General features: G+C 17.1%; 2 protein-coding genes across 9 annotated transcripts in view; both read left to right on the top strand.

The window, feature by feature from the left end:
* Positions 1-11248, top strand: part of LOC129612889 (PDZ and LIM domain protein 4) — a 72132-nt gene extending 60884 nt beyond the window's left edge. For 3 of the 8 annotated variants that reach the window (XM_055526703.1, XM_055526698.1, XM_055526699.1), the window contains 4 exons: positions 735-800; positions 7071-7236; positions 8021-8065; positions 9523-11248. In XM_055526703.1, the coding sequence (XP_055382678.1) occupies positions 735-800; positions 7071-7236; positions 8021-8065; positions 9523-9609 (364 nt within the window). In that variant the 3' untranslated portion in view covers positions 9610-11248. Of the gene's footprint in view, positions 1-734; positions 801-3752; positions 3902-7070; positions 7237-8020; positions 8066-9522 lie in introns of those variants that run through there. The other 5 variants (XM_055526701.1, XM_055526702.1, XM_055526704.1 and 2 more) reach the window with 3 other exon arrangements.
* A 1855-nt stretch (positions 11249-13103) lies between these two features.
* On the top strand, positions 13104-15614 carry LOC129612752 (zinc finger protein 432-like). The gene is made up of 5 exons (XM_055526512.1): positions 13104-13177; positions 14787-14969; positions 15051-15247; positions 15341-15543; positions 15609-15614. The coding sequence occupies exons 1-5, from the start codon at positions 13104-13106 to the stop codon at positions 15612-15614; spliced, it is 663 nt and encodes a 220-aa protein (XP_055382487.1).
* Positions 15615-16600: the final 986 nt, after the last annotated feature.

The following is a 16600-nucleotide window of genomic DNA, read 5'->3' as shown; positions in this document are numbered from 1 at the left end:
ATTAAATTTAAATTATTGCAGATATTTAGATGTTAGCATGCATAGATTACATGTATAATATAAATAATATATTTAATGTACTTATTTTAACACAAAATATTCAATATTTTATTCTTAAATTATCTTAATAATTGTTTTAATAAATTACTTCAAATTTTATACATTATTACCATTGATATACAATATTATAAAAATATTGTAGTATATTATTTTAATTAATTGGTTGTAAAAAAAATTTATCAATCAAAAATATAAATCAATATGAAATTTAATTATTGAAAAGTATAAATTATACATTATATAAAGTATATAATTGAATTCTCAAAAGAAATTTAATTATATAAATAAAAATTTAGAAAATTAAGTGTTATTTTTTTTTTTACATTTTTTTTTCTTCTCAATTAAAATTTAATTTTAATAACTATATACATACATTTAAATTATAATATGTAAATTAAATAAAATTTATATATTTTATAAAAAAAAAAATATATAATATATATGAAATTTCCATAAATAAAACATTATTAATGTATATTTTATTAATTTTTTTTTTCTTCATATATATAAAATTATTATATTATTTTTTTCTTTTTTTATTTTGCGCAAAATCAAAAACAAAACCACAATAAAACAAAACAAACTATGTAAAATAAATCAATAAAAAACATAAATATTGTTGTTCAAATTATAATTTGGTATCAATCAAAAAAAAAAAAATCCCCAAAATATAGATCAAGTAATCGAAATTCTACTAAACGCAGCCCTTTAAATCGGCCATTGCCATCAAAACTTGAAGGGTAAACACCAATTTTTTTTTTTTCAATGTAAAAACAAAATTTTTTTTTTAAAAAACACCATCAAATAATTTTAATTTTTTTTTTTTATTTTCATTTTGAAATTATTATTAAATCGTCTATTAATTCTAGTTAATCTTCATTTTTTGAAAATATATTTTATTTTCTTTGTTTATAGATTTGAATTTTATTTTTCTTTTTGCATAAGTGGGTAGTAGTGATACATACTTTGTATTTAAAAAAGTTTTAATCTTACAATCAGTCTCTCATAATTTCATTACAAATTCAAATATAATTTTTAATAATACTTTAATTAAACTAAAAAATAATTGAAATTATTTTCTTTTCATAAAAATCAACATTATGTATTTACAAATTTTACATATTTTACATAATTTTGTTAAATTAATTAACTTTTGAATTCCCAACTTATATATTCATAAATTAATGAACTTAGCTATTCCCTATTTTGTTTTTGAAATAAACGCATACAGTTTTTCTTTTTATTCGTATTATAAATTTTGTATTACAATTTTTATTTAACATTTATAATAAATTAAATTATATAATATTTTTTATATACATTCTAATATCATATTATAATGAGCATTTATTAATAACTTTACTACATGTACAAAGTAAAAACATTAAATTTTTCACGTAATTATAATACGAAATTTTTAGTTATATTTATTCTATATAGTATGTATAATTTATTAAATTAATTTTTAAAATAAAATGTATTTAATGTTTTCATTATTTTTTTCTGAAAGATTGAATTCAATTGAGAATTTTTTCATTATTATTATTAATTACATAATATTCGTATAATAAACGTAATTACATTCAAATTTCATATTGTATAAATACTTTTGAATAAAAGATATTACATATTAGTTATATTATATAATTTATAGAAAATATATATATATATAATTAAATCATTTCTAATTTTTACTAATACTAATTTATTATAAACAATTTTATTGGCATATATAAATTTAAATTTAAGATATATATATATTTCATTATAAGTAGAAAATTGTTTGAACAAAAATAAAAAAAAAAACAAAAATACTAAATTATATAAAATTACAAAATTTTTTCGATAAATCAACTATAATAAACATTTTCTTTTTTCATATATATATATATACATTTAATTAATACATAAATATTAAAAAATAATAAAACTAAACAAATTGCACATAAATCCAAGCAATATTAGATACTAATTATTAAAATTTTTACCACCCTTATTAGAAATCCTTATTTTCATAGATATGTAAATTTATTTTTACATTTTTAATTAAAAAAAACCAAACTAAAATTAAAGTAAAATTAAACTATTTTTTTTTTTTCATTAATTTTGTATTTTTGCTCTGTTAGTTGTTGTTTATGTATTTTTGTTGCTCTTGTAGATTTTTTTTCTTCCAATTTAAACGACAAAACGTTAATATTAAAATACTAAAAAAAAAAACGAAAAATTAATATAAAAATTCTTCTTTTTACATTCTATTTTTTGCTAATTTTGTTTCGGCAATAATAACTAATTAATTTCTTCAAAAAAATAATTTTTTTCCGAAATTCCTTTAATATTGCCAAAATTACAATTTTTAATATGATATTCTTATTAGTCCTATTTTACAAGTAAACCAAAATAATCAAAAAAAAATTAGTTTTCTTTATAAAATTTAAAATTTTGAACTAAAACTGCGAATTTCCATTATTAAAATTAATTTGTTCTGTTATAAAATTTGAACAATTACTTATTTATTATTTGGACAGATCTAGTGAAAATAAAGGATTTTAATAATAATAATAATAATGATAATTAATAATAATTATAATTAAATTCAATAAATAATAACTTGTTTTGTAATTTTTATGGAACCAGTTCCAAGCTATTTTTTCACCTTTAATTATAATAAAAATCATAATAATAACAGTACCTGAACTAATATGAATTTATTAAATAAAAATTCCAAAATCTTATATTAAATAAAAACAATTTTTTTAATAATTAATTTATATTATATATCATATTAATAATAATAATAATAATAATAATAAAAATAATAATAATAATAATAATAATAATAATAATAATAATAATAATAATAATAATAATAATAATAATAATAATAAAAATAATAATAAAAATAATAATAATAATAATAATAATAATAATAATAATAATATTAATAATAGTAATTAAACACTATAACTGATGAAACTATAATCACTGTATTGGAAATATCCATAACAATATTAATAATTAAATAATAAATTGGAAAAAGTCTTAAGCATAAATATAAATTAAAAATTAAATCTAATTTTTAATTTATATTTATAATTAATGAAAATTAAATCTAATATTCCAAATTAATTAATATAAATTCTGGATATATTCATGTGCTTAAGATTTATTCTAAAACTATGATTAAACTTATTATAACTTAATTATTAATTGCCAAAGGTAAGAAATATTCAAATCCCGTTTAAATTAGTTATCTAATATGCTTGGAACATTTAATTTTTATATAATTTTATACAATTTTTTTTTAATTATTATAATTTATTTAAAAAAAAATATATAATTTTTTCCTTTTAAATTAAGATAATAAATTTAATATAAATAATTTAAAAAAACAACAACAAAAAGAAAAATAATACTTATTATTTCTAAATTTTAACCTCTAAATAATTTTAAACATAAAATATTAATTTTATATTGATTTTAATTTAATAAATTCCCTTGTAAATATATTTAATAATTGGATTTTAAATATACCCATTTCAAATATTTTAAACTAAAAAAACAATTCCTTCATAAAATTTAACATTAATTCTATAAAAATATGGTTATATATTTAAAAAGAATTGAAAATTTAAATATTAATTTAAAATAAAAATAATAAAAAAAAATATATAAAATTAATAATATATAATTAGAATTTTCATCGATCTATCTTTCCTGGAACAAAAACGTAAAATATTGGAGCAACAAAAAGAAAAACAGCAACAACAAGAACAAGATAAAAATATGAAACGACTTCGTGGTTTTTCACTACAATAAAAAAAAAATATTAAAAAAAAAAAAACTATAAATAATAGAAGAGGCGAAATTTCATATTAATCGTGTTTTTCTTACATAATTATGTACATAAATATATAGACAATTTATATGTACAAATATTACTTACAATAATTTTGTAAATTAATAAACAATCATTTAATTTTATTCGTTTTTCAAATAAATAACCTAATACATATTATTAATAACATTATTTGAAAATAAAAAAGAAAAAAATTTGTTGAATAAAACAATAAAAAGAAATCAAAAATAATGGTATTGGTAAACAATTATTATGTTACCAATATTTTTTTTTTCATATTAAGGATTTCTAAAGGACTTTGTTTTTAATATTGAAATTAACACAGAATTATAAAAAAGAGAAGTAATATCATTTTTATTAAAAAAATATTTTTTTTTTCCTTAATTTTCTTAATTTTTGTTATTCAATATTGTTAATTGTTTTGAAATATGAAAACAATTTTATTAATTATTGTCGATGTGATTTTTGGAATTGACCCTCTAATCTAAATATTTTTAAAATTATTTTTAAATTGAATTACTTATTTACATATTTCTCCTAGATGCATCACATCTTGTGGTGAGGGTATAGTATTCAAAATTTTGTAATTATAAGAAATAAAATCAATTTCGAAAATTGAAATTTTACAATTTTTTACATTATATTGAAGCTTTTGAATAATATACCATTCACCTCATATGATGCAATCTAATAGAATATGGATTTTATATTATTATGATAAAAATGAAAAATATTATTCCTTTTCTTTTTTAATTCAAATACTTATTTAATTGTATTTGTATGATAGACTTGTTTTTTTTTAACTTATACATTACATTATAAAAAATTAGCTACTTATTAGCTACTTATATGATAATATTGTTTTTAAACAAATGAATATTATAGTTATAAAATAAATTTTGTTTTTAATATACAAATTTATATTATAAACAATTTATTATAAACTTAAAGAAATTTTTTCTACGTTTAAGTGAATACATTTTATTAAACATTTTATAATATTTTATATACTAAATATATATATATATATATGTATATATACAGCTTTTTAAATCATGATTGATAAATTATAATCATAATATAAAAAATATTTACATAAAATATTTTCGTAATACATATTTAACATGTATCTTTTTTTGATTTATAATTAATTTTTGAAATTAAAAATTTTTCAGTTTTGTTTGATTAATTTTTTTTTTATTTCTATAGAACTAATATATTTATTAAATTTACTTATTTATTTATTTATTTATTATTGTTATAAATTTATAATACTTATATTGATATTATGTACAATATTTATATTACGTACATGATTTTTTAAAAATTTTATAAAAATTCAATAATTATATTATTGAATTTTACAATAAATTTCAATATTAAAATTACAATACAACATAAAACAGAAACAGAAACAGAAAAAATAATTATGAATATAAAATAAAAATGAATTAAAGTAAAATAATAACAACATAAATGTACATAATATTAATATAAAAATATCATATAATCTCACTATAACATTAAAAATATAAAATATTTTTTTTTCAAAATACATATAGCTCTTAAACATAAGTTTTTTTTAAATATTATCAAACATTTCAGTATCGAAAAATTACTACATTAAAAAATTTGATTTCTCAATTTTACTCTTGAATGTTTTTTTTTTAAAAAGACTTGTCTTTCTTGTATGTGATATATTTATATTATTTATTTTCCATTTTAGTTAATTTAATTTGTTTTTAGTATTTATTCTTTTTCAAATTATTATATTTTATATATACATATAGGATTGTTTTCAATAACTATGAATTTTTACAATATAAAATATTAAATTAATAATTATGTTTAGATATGTATACATGTTTAAATTTTGAATAGTTTTATTTATTTATTTTATGATTACTAGAATATTGTTTTTTTTTTTTTGTTATTTTCTCCAACAAATATACATTTTGGTACATATATGACTTTATAATATAAATTTCTACAAAATTATAAAGCGAAAAAATTGAAATAATAATTTGAAATAATTTTGAAATTCGATTTTCATATATGTAGTTTGTTATTTCATAAGGATATTTTGGGAATGATATTTTTTTTACTTTTGTTATTTACAAAATAATATTAATTTTAAAAAAACTTATACCATACATATATATCATATAATTTTTTTATAATCTTAACGCAAGCAATCCTCAAAATCAGTATAATCATCTTTATTATTATCCACATAAATCTTCTTATAAACATTTTTTTTTAAAACTTTAAAAAGGTTTTTTATTTATTTATACCATGTTTTTGAAATTTTGTAGTATTTTTAAAATTTGATTGATTTTTTTATATCATTATATTGAATATATTTTTTAGACATTAAGTTGATTTTACTTATATTATTGATTATTTTTTACATAAAATATTTACAATTGTATATATATATAAAAACAACAAAATTATTTATGCTTTATTTATACATAAAAAAAACACTTAGCACTGGCTTTGATCTTACATTTTTTAACACATTTTCTTTACTGTTTATACAATTTTAATAAATTAATAACTTTAGATACATAATAATATATACATAATATTTATTTATTAATAATGTAAATAATAGTTTTATTGTAGATATTATTTTTTTTATTACAAAAAAAAGAAAAACTAAATAAGTAATCTAACATGTATGACCATACTTTTTTTTTTCTTTTATCTTTTATCTAAAAAAAATTGTGAATTGAAAACATAAAATAAAATTGTATTGAATAAAAAAAAAACTAATATTTAACAACGCGCGCCTCACTCTTATTTTAAATACAATATTGAAACAACACGATAACGTAATAATAATACGAAAAAAAAAACAAACATCTTATAAACTTCTACAAAATCATCGAATTTTTTTGTTGCTGCCTACCAAAAATTTATGTTGCTTTTTAAATGATTATGTGCAATAATTATGTTGGACCAAACATTTTGTTGCTCGTTTGCATCGTATGATCAAATGCGTTTATAATATGCGGATCATGAAAAAATTCAAAATCAAACATCCAATATGACTGCCAAATATTGCTAAAATAAAAAATATATATAAAATCAAATTCAAAATTGATGAATCAACATTCATATTCGTATAACTACTTAAAAATTATATTAGCCATAAAAAAACTGTAGTTTTCGATCCATCAAAGAGTGAGACCTTTAGAGCTTTACAAGAAGAAGGATACGGCGTAGGCATTCAAAATGATTATGTACAAGAAGCTAATCCAGTTCAACCTAAAGTGTTCCATCCCACTGCTGCAAATAGGATGGTTCCAGGAAAGGTAAGCATCGGTGTATGCTTTTCAATATATTTATATATATAAAAATATATTTATATGAAAGTATATATATGATATTTATATACAAAATACTCTAATACAAAATAAACCTAAAAAAAAAAGAACGAAAACAAAATTTGTATTATACAAAAAAATATACATTTTATATAAAAAAAAATAAGGTAATCAAAACCATATAGAAAAAATAAACACAAAATTTATCTTAAAATTTCAATATTAAAATTATAGCAAATTATTAAAAGTTTTTTTTAACAAAAAAAATTTTTAATCAAAATTTTAAATAGCCATAAAATTAATTTACACTTTCGTTAAGATTTTCCGAAAATAAAAACAATTAAAACAAAATCTATACTAATATTGTTATTCATTTTATATTTTAATTATTTATTTCAAAAAATCTAATCTAATCTCTAATATTTTATATATTTTTAATAATATTATTTATTAACAATTTAGAAAATAATTTCTTTAATCATTACTATTTTTTAGAATCGTTTAGATGTTTATCAAAATCTAATTTTTTGTCAGTAATTTTTAAGCGCAATTTAAACACTAAAATTTATTTTTAATAAACATAACATTATTTTAGAATAATATATAAATTTTGTTAAATACATTTATTCATATACATATACATTATATGCACAATATATATATATATAAGATTTGGATTATAAAATTATTAGTTTAAAAAAATATAAAGATAGAGAAAATTTTACACAAAAAAAAAAAAAGAAAATAATTTTACCTATATTATAAATTTTAGAAGCCCATATCACCACGTCCAGCAACACACTCCCCGTCGTTATATGTGAGTAAAAGCAAAAATAAAAAATACCGATTGATTATAGAAATCTAAGAAGAAAGAAATTTTTTTTTTTAATAATATGAGATGCCGAGCAAGCAGCTGAAAGTAACATCTAACTTAATTTAAAATCTAAAAAAAACTAAATATTTTATGGAATATAATGGTCTGGCTTTATACGCAAAAATATTTAATTTGCTTATATTGCAAATATTTATTTATAAAATAATTATTATATATTTATTTTTTTAACATTATACAAATAACATTTTCATGTTCAATATTCATTTCATATCATCATATCATATTTTCACATGAAATTTAAAAATTAATATCTTGTGATATGTCCAAAAATAATATAAAAAAAAATAATTAAATTAGTACCTGAAAATGAATCCCCTAACTCTTAAATTTACAAATATTTTGATAATATTGTCAATCATTGTCTTATGACAATAATAAATGCCCATCACTTATTTTAACACATTACTATTAATAAAATATATAAAATTAAACCCTTATTACTATTCTCTGACTCTTAAATTTACAAATATTTTCATATTATTATCAATTGACTCAAGTCAACAATTACGACTGGAATTAACAATTATTTAAATTATGTTTCAAAGAAATTTCTCTTAATTAAATTTTATATTAATTAAATTAATTAATTAAAATTATATTTATTTCAATTTATCAATATTTTTATTGCAAAATTTCAAATTTTCAAATTATAATTTATTTTTATTATTTAAGAGCGGGAACTAATTCACAAGATCTTGATAATACATTGAATATAAACTAAAAAAAAAAAATTTTTTTCATAAAATAATTAAAAAATATTTAATTTAGTCTTGTGATTAACATAAATGTAATTAAAAATTTCAATACTTATTTGTATCGTTAATTATAAAATCAGTAAATTTCATCTTAATATTTTACACACACATACATTTCATAAATTATCACAACATTAATTTTTTTTATGGTAATAAATATATAATCTAAAATAATAAATAATATAAAAGTTCTTAAACTGCTTTATATAAAAAAAAATATTAATTATTTATTTAAAAATTGTATTTAAAGTATAAAATACAGATTCATATATCAATTAAGAATTAATCCCATTAAATTTTATATTAATTTAAAATTAATTTTATATTGTAACATAAATTTGAACTTTTATATTTTTTATACTAAATATACTAATTATAATAAGTAAATTATATTTAATTAAATTATAATTAAGTAAATCAATATACCTTATATTGATCTACTTAATAAATGCTACTCTATAATTATTAATTAATGAAATAAAATATAATATTAAATTAATGTAAATTACATAAACTAAATCAATTGTTTTTTTTCTTTTTTTTTGTTTTTTAAATCAACAATATCAACTATATAAAATATAATCGGTAAAAATATAACAATTTAAATACGGCGTAAATATGCAGGTAAACAATCCAACTGATGAGCAAATCCGCCAAAGCAATTCATTCAACCGTTTGATGTATAGCGTTTTGGGGCACACAGATTATTAATCTAAAAATCATTAAAAAAGAAATAAATTATAATTTTTTTTTTGAAACAATTTTTATTGTTTAGCGAATTGTTAAAAAATACTTTTTTTTTTTGTAAAACCAATAATTCAAAAGGAAAAAAAAAATCATTTTTTTTTATCCCCATAAATATTTCAAATAATAATGAAAAAAAAAAGTTGTATAACTTTTGAAGTGTATAAAAAAATAAATTAATAATTAAAAAATAAAATTCATATTTAATTTTTGGAATAAACAATCCTCCCAAAATTAATTATTTTTTTTTTAATTTTTTAATTATTTCTTTAAATCTAAATTATATTCATCAGTTTGAAGATAAATAAAATATACAAAACAATATGAAAAAAAATATTAATAAAGATCAACATTTTATGTTATAAATAAATATTTTATAAACATTAAAATTGATTATTTATTTCCTTATTTGTTTTTATTATCATTTTATTTTCTATATTCTGGATTACAAACAAAAAAAAATGAAAGATAAATTTATAACTAACTAATTTATCTTTGGAACAAATTTTGTACAGTAATTCAACAAATAAAACAAAAAGAGGTTGTTTTAATTTCATTTTACTTCATATATACGTACTAATTTTATTTCAATTAATTAATTTATTTTTTTTTTTTTTGTGATTTTTAATAATTATATTATTCTGATTTATAAAACAAAACCAAATAAAATAAAAACGAAACGAACTAAAATTGATATTGTTTTTTGTCTACTAACACAAAATTATATTATTATTTACTACATTTATTTTCTTTATTATTTAATTAATTCATTTAAAACTAATATAAAAAAAATTTGTAGTTCATTATATTGAAATCTTTTTCAAATAAACATTTAAAAACCAAAATATTCGGTCACATTTGTAATATTTATGAAAAAACAAAATAAAAAAATTATATGTACTTATGTATTTATTTATTAACAATTAATTTCAAAATTTAGAAATATATATACATATATATATATACAATTATATTTGTAACATTTATACAAAATATAAATATTATTATATTAATTAAATATGAACAACTAAAATAATTTTATAGTTTTAGGTTATATAAAAAAAGAAAATGAAAAAAAAAAAAATTTATATATAAAATTAATAAAAAAATGCTTTTTTGTTTTGGTCTGAATTTTTAATTAAATAATAAAATATTATATATAATAAGAGAAAAATAAAATAATTATTTAGAAAATTTGTAGAGTATCAAAAACAAATTAAAATAAAAAAAAATAAATTACACCAACTTACTAACTTAAAAACTTAAATGAAAAATTAAACAAGCAAAATAATACCATCATCACGCAAAATTTTAACTTCATAATATTGAAAAATTTGCGGAAGATATAAAAAACAAATGCAACAAATGATTGCATTTTTATAAAAAAAAAATAAAATCGGATGCACATGAATTGAAGATTACAAAAAAAAATAATAAATTATAAGAACAACAATAAACAACAACATCAACAAAATACGAGAAAAATAAAGTCAAAATAATATATATTTTTATATTATACATATAAAATGAATTAATAAATATATTCAAGTGTATAAATACAATTTTTATTTATACATTTAATATATATATTTATTTTTATCTAAAATATGAAAAAGAAAGAATTAAAAAAAACATCAAGATATATTAAAATGTAATTTTTAGTATAATAATTTGGGCAATCACTTGTATATCACTTGTATAACCAAAAAATTAGAAGAAAAAAAATATATTAAATATTTTTTTTTAAGACCATCTTACATAAATATTATATTATAAAATATAAAAAAAAGTTTATAATTAACGTTTTAAACATATTAAAAACAAAAAATAACAATTATATAATTATTAAATTTTAAGATTATTGAAATTGTAATCTATTAATATAATTTATATTACTAAAACAAATGAAATTATACAAATTCATAAAAAATTTTTTTATAATTTTTAAGATTTTAACTTTAATTAATTACAAAAACAAAAAACTTATACAATTTTATAAATATATTACATAACTTTTTTTTCGTATTATATACTAACCCATAAATCACAATCCCTTTAAATTTATATTTACATGAATTTTTTTTTTTTTAATATATCTAATTTTTCTGTATTTAAACATGAATATATAAACATAAAAACATATTAATTTACATAATAATAAAATTGAAAATAATTGTAAAATATATAATTATACAACAAATAATTTTCATTTTAATAACGAAAAATGCTAAAAAGCATTAAAATAAAATTGAACAATTATAAAAATTGAAAATATTTTTACAAAAACTTAAATTTTGTATTATAATTTAATAATTTCATAGAAAATAAAATAAAATTATCATTATGTATTAAAATATATAATGAGATGAGTTTGATCTAGTCAAAAATAACTATGAAATTGATTTTCTTTTTTTTTTTATGTAAATATTTGTAAATTATTAAATATTATTTAATTTATTTTTTTCAATGAATTAATTATCTAAATATATATATATGTAGGTATATATTTATTAAACCACATATATATATGTATACATATATTAAAGAAAAAAATAAATAAAATAATATTTAAAATAAAATCAAGATTTATGTTAAATGAAAAAAATAAGAATTTATTAATTACATAAGATTAGAAACACAAAAATAAAAATTTCTTTTTTTTTTTTTTATTATTTGTTAATTAATATTATATTATAATTTTTAAGTTCGGGTTTGTGTAAATTTTACTTACCTATAAAAAAAAAATTATATATAAATAATTAAAACAAAAATTTATAATGTAAAATATAAAAATCATATCTAATTATTTTTAAGTGTACTTATAAATATCTTGAATCCCGAAATTTATAAACAACAAAATTGGGGATAATGAACACATTTTAAAATATATATATATATATACATATTATATATTTAATTTATATTTTAAAGAACCGTAATAATAATATGTGTGTATCTATATGTATCTATATAAAAATGTGTTTCAAATCAATGTAGGATTAAATAAAGAGAACAATAAAAATAAAAAAGCATAAATGAAGTAAAAAAAAGCCAAGAAACAGAAAAACTGTACATTTTTATTTAATTTTTTTTTTAATTTAAGATTAAAATAATAGAAAAAATTTTCTGTTCTCTTTAATTCTAACATTCAAAAAATTTATGTAACTTTAGCATATTCGCAAATATTAAATCTAATTTTTTAGATTTCATCCACTATTCAATTTGGTTATTAAACACATTTAAAACATGCTGATTAAGATAGCCACTTCAACTTGTACAAAACAACATGATGTAATCTATCATTTAACATAAAAAGTTACGTCTAGAAAAATTAAAATTTTTTTTTCAAATATTTTTTCCAAGCAAGTTTCAATTTTCAAATGGTTAGTAATTTAGTCCTAACCATTAAAAGTGTTCAGAACTTGCGATATTTTCAATGTGTCAAAGGACCAAGTTAAATAATGGATAGGCAGCATAATAGGTTGGATTATAGAAGCTACCTTATGAAAGTGTTGGAAACTGGAATAATATGTGGGTAAGTAGTCACATGCAACAGTAAATAATTATGCACAACCTTGCTGTAAATTGTAAATTACGATAGTCATTAAAAGTTGTCATCAAATCTTGTCTAAAAGAAGATGAAGGAGTCAACATTTAACAATTACAATAAGTGCATATGTACACTAATATATTCATTTCTTACTTTTCCATTTCTGCTACTTCTTATTGAATATTATTTTTCCAAGTCGCAATGCGCTGTATTAAGTTTTCAAACAAAATACTCTCAGGTATACACACCATTTTTTTGAACTTAAGTTATGCCATACAAGATAATGATGATTTTCGCTTGGAGAAGTAATTTCCGCAATTATATTATAAGTAATTTAAAATTTGTTTCTAAAATGGGAATTAGTTTTTTAACAATATCATATAACTGTTAATAATGATATGCCACCGAAAATTATAATTACATGAAATATACTTACAAAAATTATATAAGTGCCCAAATAAGGTTTATTTTATATAAAATATACTATTTGCGATGAAATAATCAAAATGAATTTTATATTTTGGATGTAAGTATAAAATTTTTCCAATTATGTATTATAAATTAGTTTTTGAATTCCTCCATTGGTTCTTTTGAAAAACAAGAAAGAAGTTGCCAGTTTATCATAAGGATAAAATACGAAACGAGTATCTATAATACTCGTGCCCAGTTTTGGTTACTCATAACTAATTTCAAGATGTAAATGGATTGCAAAAAGTATAAGGATTGATAGCTTAAGTTCTCTACACCAAATTTAATTATTTATTTATTCATTAAACCTTCATCTCAAAAAAGCTTAAAAGCTTGTACAGAGTTTGTTTGTATGTTTTGATTTACAATATGTCAAAAGTAAAAATAAATTAAAATTAAACAGTATTTAATTGCGAAAGTCTTAACGTCAGTGAAAGTGAATTAATCATATAGAAGAGTTTTGTCTTCCATATGATTAAAATAAAAAAAAAATTAAAATGGAAAAAAGACCAAAATATATAATAAAAATTGTCAATTTATTTTTGTATAACCCTAGCTACCAATTCAAAAAAAAATGTCACTGGCAGCATTGTCGTCATTTAAACAAATGGTTTTGACACTTCACATTGACATTTTGATTGTTTTGGTTTTTTTTTTTTGAAGTTCTTAAGAAAATACTTGCTAGCGTAATTATAATTAGTTTATGTAAAAAGTTGTTATTTTAATTGTAAATAAATTAGTTAAAAATGGAAATAGAAGAAATAGATCCCGAACAATTAAAATATAATTGTATTGAAGATTGTATGTACAATAAATGTGGAGAAATTATTATAAATGACAATGAATCTGAAGTAGAATTTAATCTGGTATGTTTACAATGTGGAATTTTAAGTCAAAATTTTGATGACTTTAGAAATCATTTTATAAATGAACATTATAATTTAGATAAAGATAGCCAGACATTAATTCATTTAAAAGATTCCTCTAAATCAAATGTTTTATTAGAGAATTATAAAGATTTTAGTAACGATTTTAATTCTACAATACAAGAAGAAGAGCACACGGGAACATTTTCATCAAAATTCAAAGAATCTTATGAAAACGAAAAGAAAAATGAAAATCTTAGTTATAGTGAAGATTCTAATGATTTAGAACCTGAAATCAAAATTCAAAAATATGAAAGCTCTGATGAAGAATCTTTTATTCTCAATAATAGTTCAGAATATTTCAATTCAGATAATGACACAAGAATCTCTGGATCTACCTCAACGATTTGTGGTAATTCAGAATACGTCGTCTCTTGTCCCAAGCAAGATATTTTAAGAACGGATAATTGTTGTGATAAGAAAATAAAATCCAATTCTAATTTCTCATTTCAAAAAAACAAAAGCGAAGAAAAAACTATCGAAATATATAAAGAAGATTATATACCGGAGAAGCCAAAATTTATTTTGGCTGCTGTAAATTTACCAATTAAAAGCAATATATCAAAAAATTCTGATGATTCATTAAGTACAACAGATGCCGATCCAGAAGCATTTCCTCAAGATGAGGTTGTGAGTAATAATGAAGTAATTGATAAAGAATGTAAACCAAAATTTAAATTTAATAATATAAAATTTAGAAGACATCATAATGAAAAATATTATCTTTCAATTGAAAAAACTTTAAATGAAAAAGATGGTTTCTTTTATTGTCCAGAATGTTTTAAACGTTATAAACGTATTGAATCATTAAGATATCATTATTTATCTCATACTGGTGTACCAGCACCATATCAATGTTCAATTTGTCATAAAGGTTTTCCATCAGCCTATAAAGTTAGAATTCATTTTACGAAACATACTGGTGAAAGACCATTTAGATGTCATTTATGTCCAAGAGTATATAGACATAAACAACAACTTAAATTTCATTTAGAAACTCATAACGATTCAAATTTCAATAGTCATGAAATGAAAAACAATATTAATGAAACTTCATAATTTTTATTTGTATTTTACTTTTATTATTTTTTTTTTCTATAAAACTATTTAAATAGCTTAACAAGATACCTTCATGCAATATTTCAATAAAAGAAAATAAAAACCAAATGTAATTTAAAAAATTTTGCCTTATTTGTTTTCGATAAAGAAAAAACAAAAAATATTTTCTATAAGTTTAATTTAAGTAAACGAGATCTCTTTAAAAATACAGCATTCATTGTTATATGATATAATTAATATATATTTAAATCTATGAATTTATTTAAATAAAAAAAAAAAAAATAATTTATTCACCGTCTGCTATTTAATATTATATATACATATACGTATATAAATTTGTAATTTAATATTATAAAATGATTTTATATAAGTAAAAAATAAATATAAAAAATAAGAACTGTTCAAAATGAGAGAAATACTAAATAATATGTAATTTCTGATCTTATAAAATATTTAGTGCATAAATTATGCCGCCAAATTACGTATACTATTTTTATTATATTAATTAAAATAGATTCTGCTTATTAGAGTAGAAATTAAAAAATATTATGAAATTAAAAAAAAAAACAAATCTCAATTTCATTAAATATACATACATATATAATACATACATATACATATATATAAAAATCATTTTAACATTTTAAAATCTTATGAAATTTTCTTTTTTATCTTATGAAAATTTAGATTAAATATTTTCGTTGAACTGAATTAGAATATTATACAAAAATTTTATGTAATAGTTTAAATTTGCAATTATATATACTTATTATATGTATTTACAGTAATTTTGAAAATATTCAATATTTGTAGCTAAAATGCATCAAAGGTTTTATTGTAGAAAAAATTTTGCTCAATAATATTGAATTATATAATATATTAATAATAATTAATATATTAATTGCATTATTTTAAATGCACGCATTATTTTGAAAAAATGTAATAAAATGTGTTA

Source organism: Condylostylus longicornis, unplaced genomic scaffold (genome assembly GCF_029603195.1).
Source record: "Condylostylus longicornis isolate FDR11 unplaced genomic scaffold, ASM2960319v2 ptg000077l, whole genome shotgun sequence".
NCBI classification, from domain to species: Eukaryota; Metazoa; Arthropoda; class Insecta; order Diptera; family Dolichopodidae; genus Condylostylus; species Condylostylus longicornis.
This window is presented reverse-complemented; position numbering and strand designations above follow the sequence as displayed.

Coding starts and splice junctions, on each gene's coding strand:
- LOC129612752 (XM_055526512.1), top strand. CDS start 13,104: ATGGATAGGCAGCATAATAGGTTGGATTATAGAAGCTACCTTATGAAA. Junction 13,178..14,786: donor GAAACTGGAATAATATGTGG/GTAAGTAGTCAC, acceptor TGAAAATCTTAG/TTATAGTGAAGATTCTAATG. Junction 15,248..15,340: donor TGAAGTAATTGATAAAGAAT/GTAAACCAAAAT, acceptor TAAATGAAAAAG/ATGGTTTCTTTTATTGTCCA.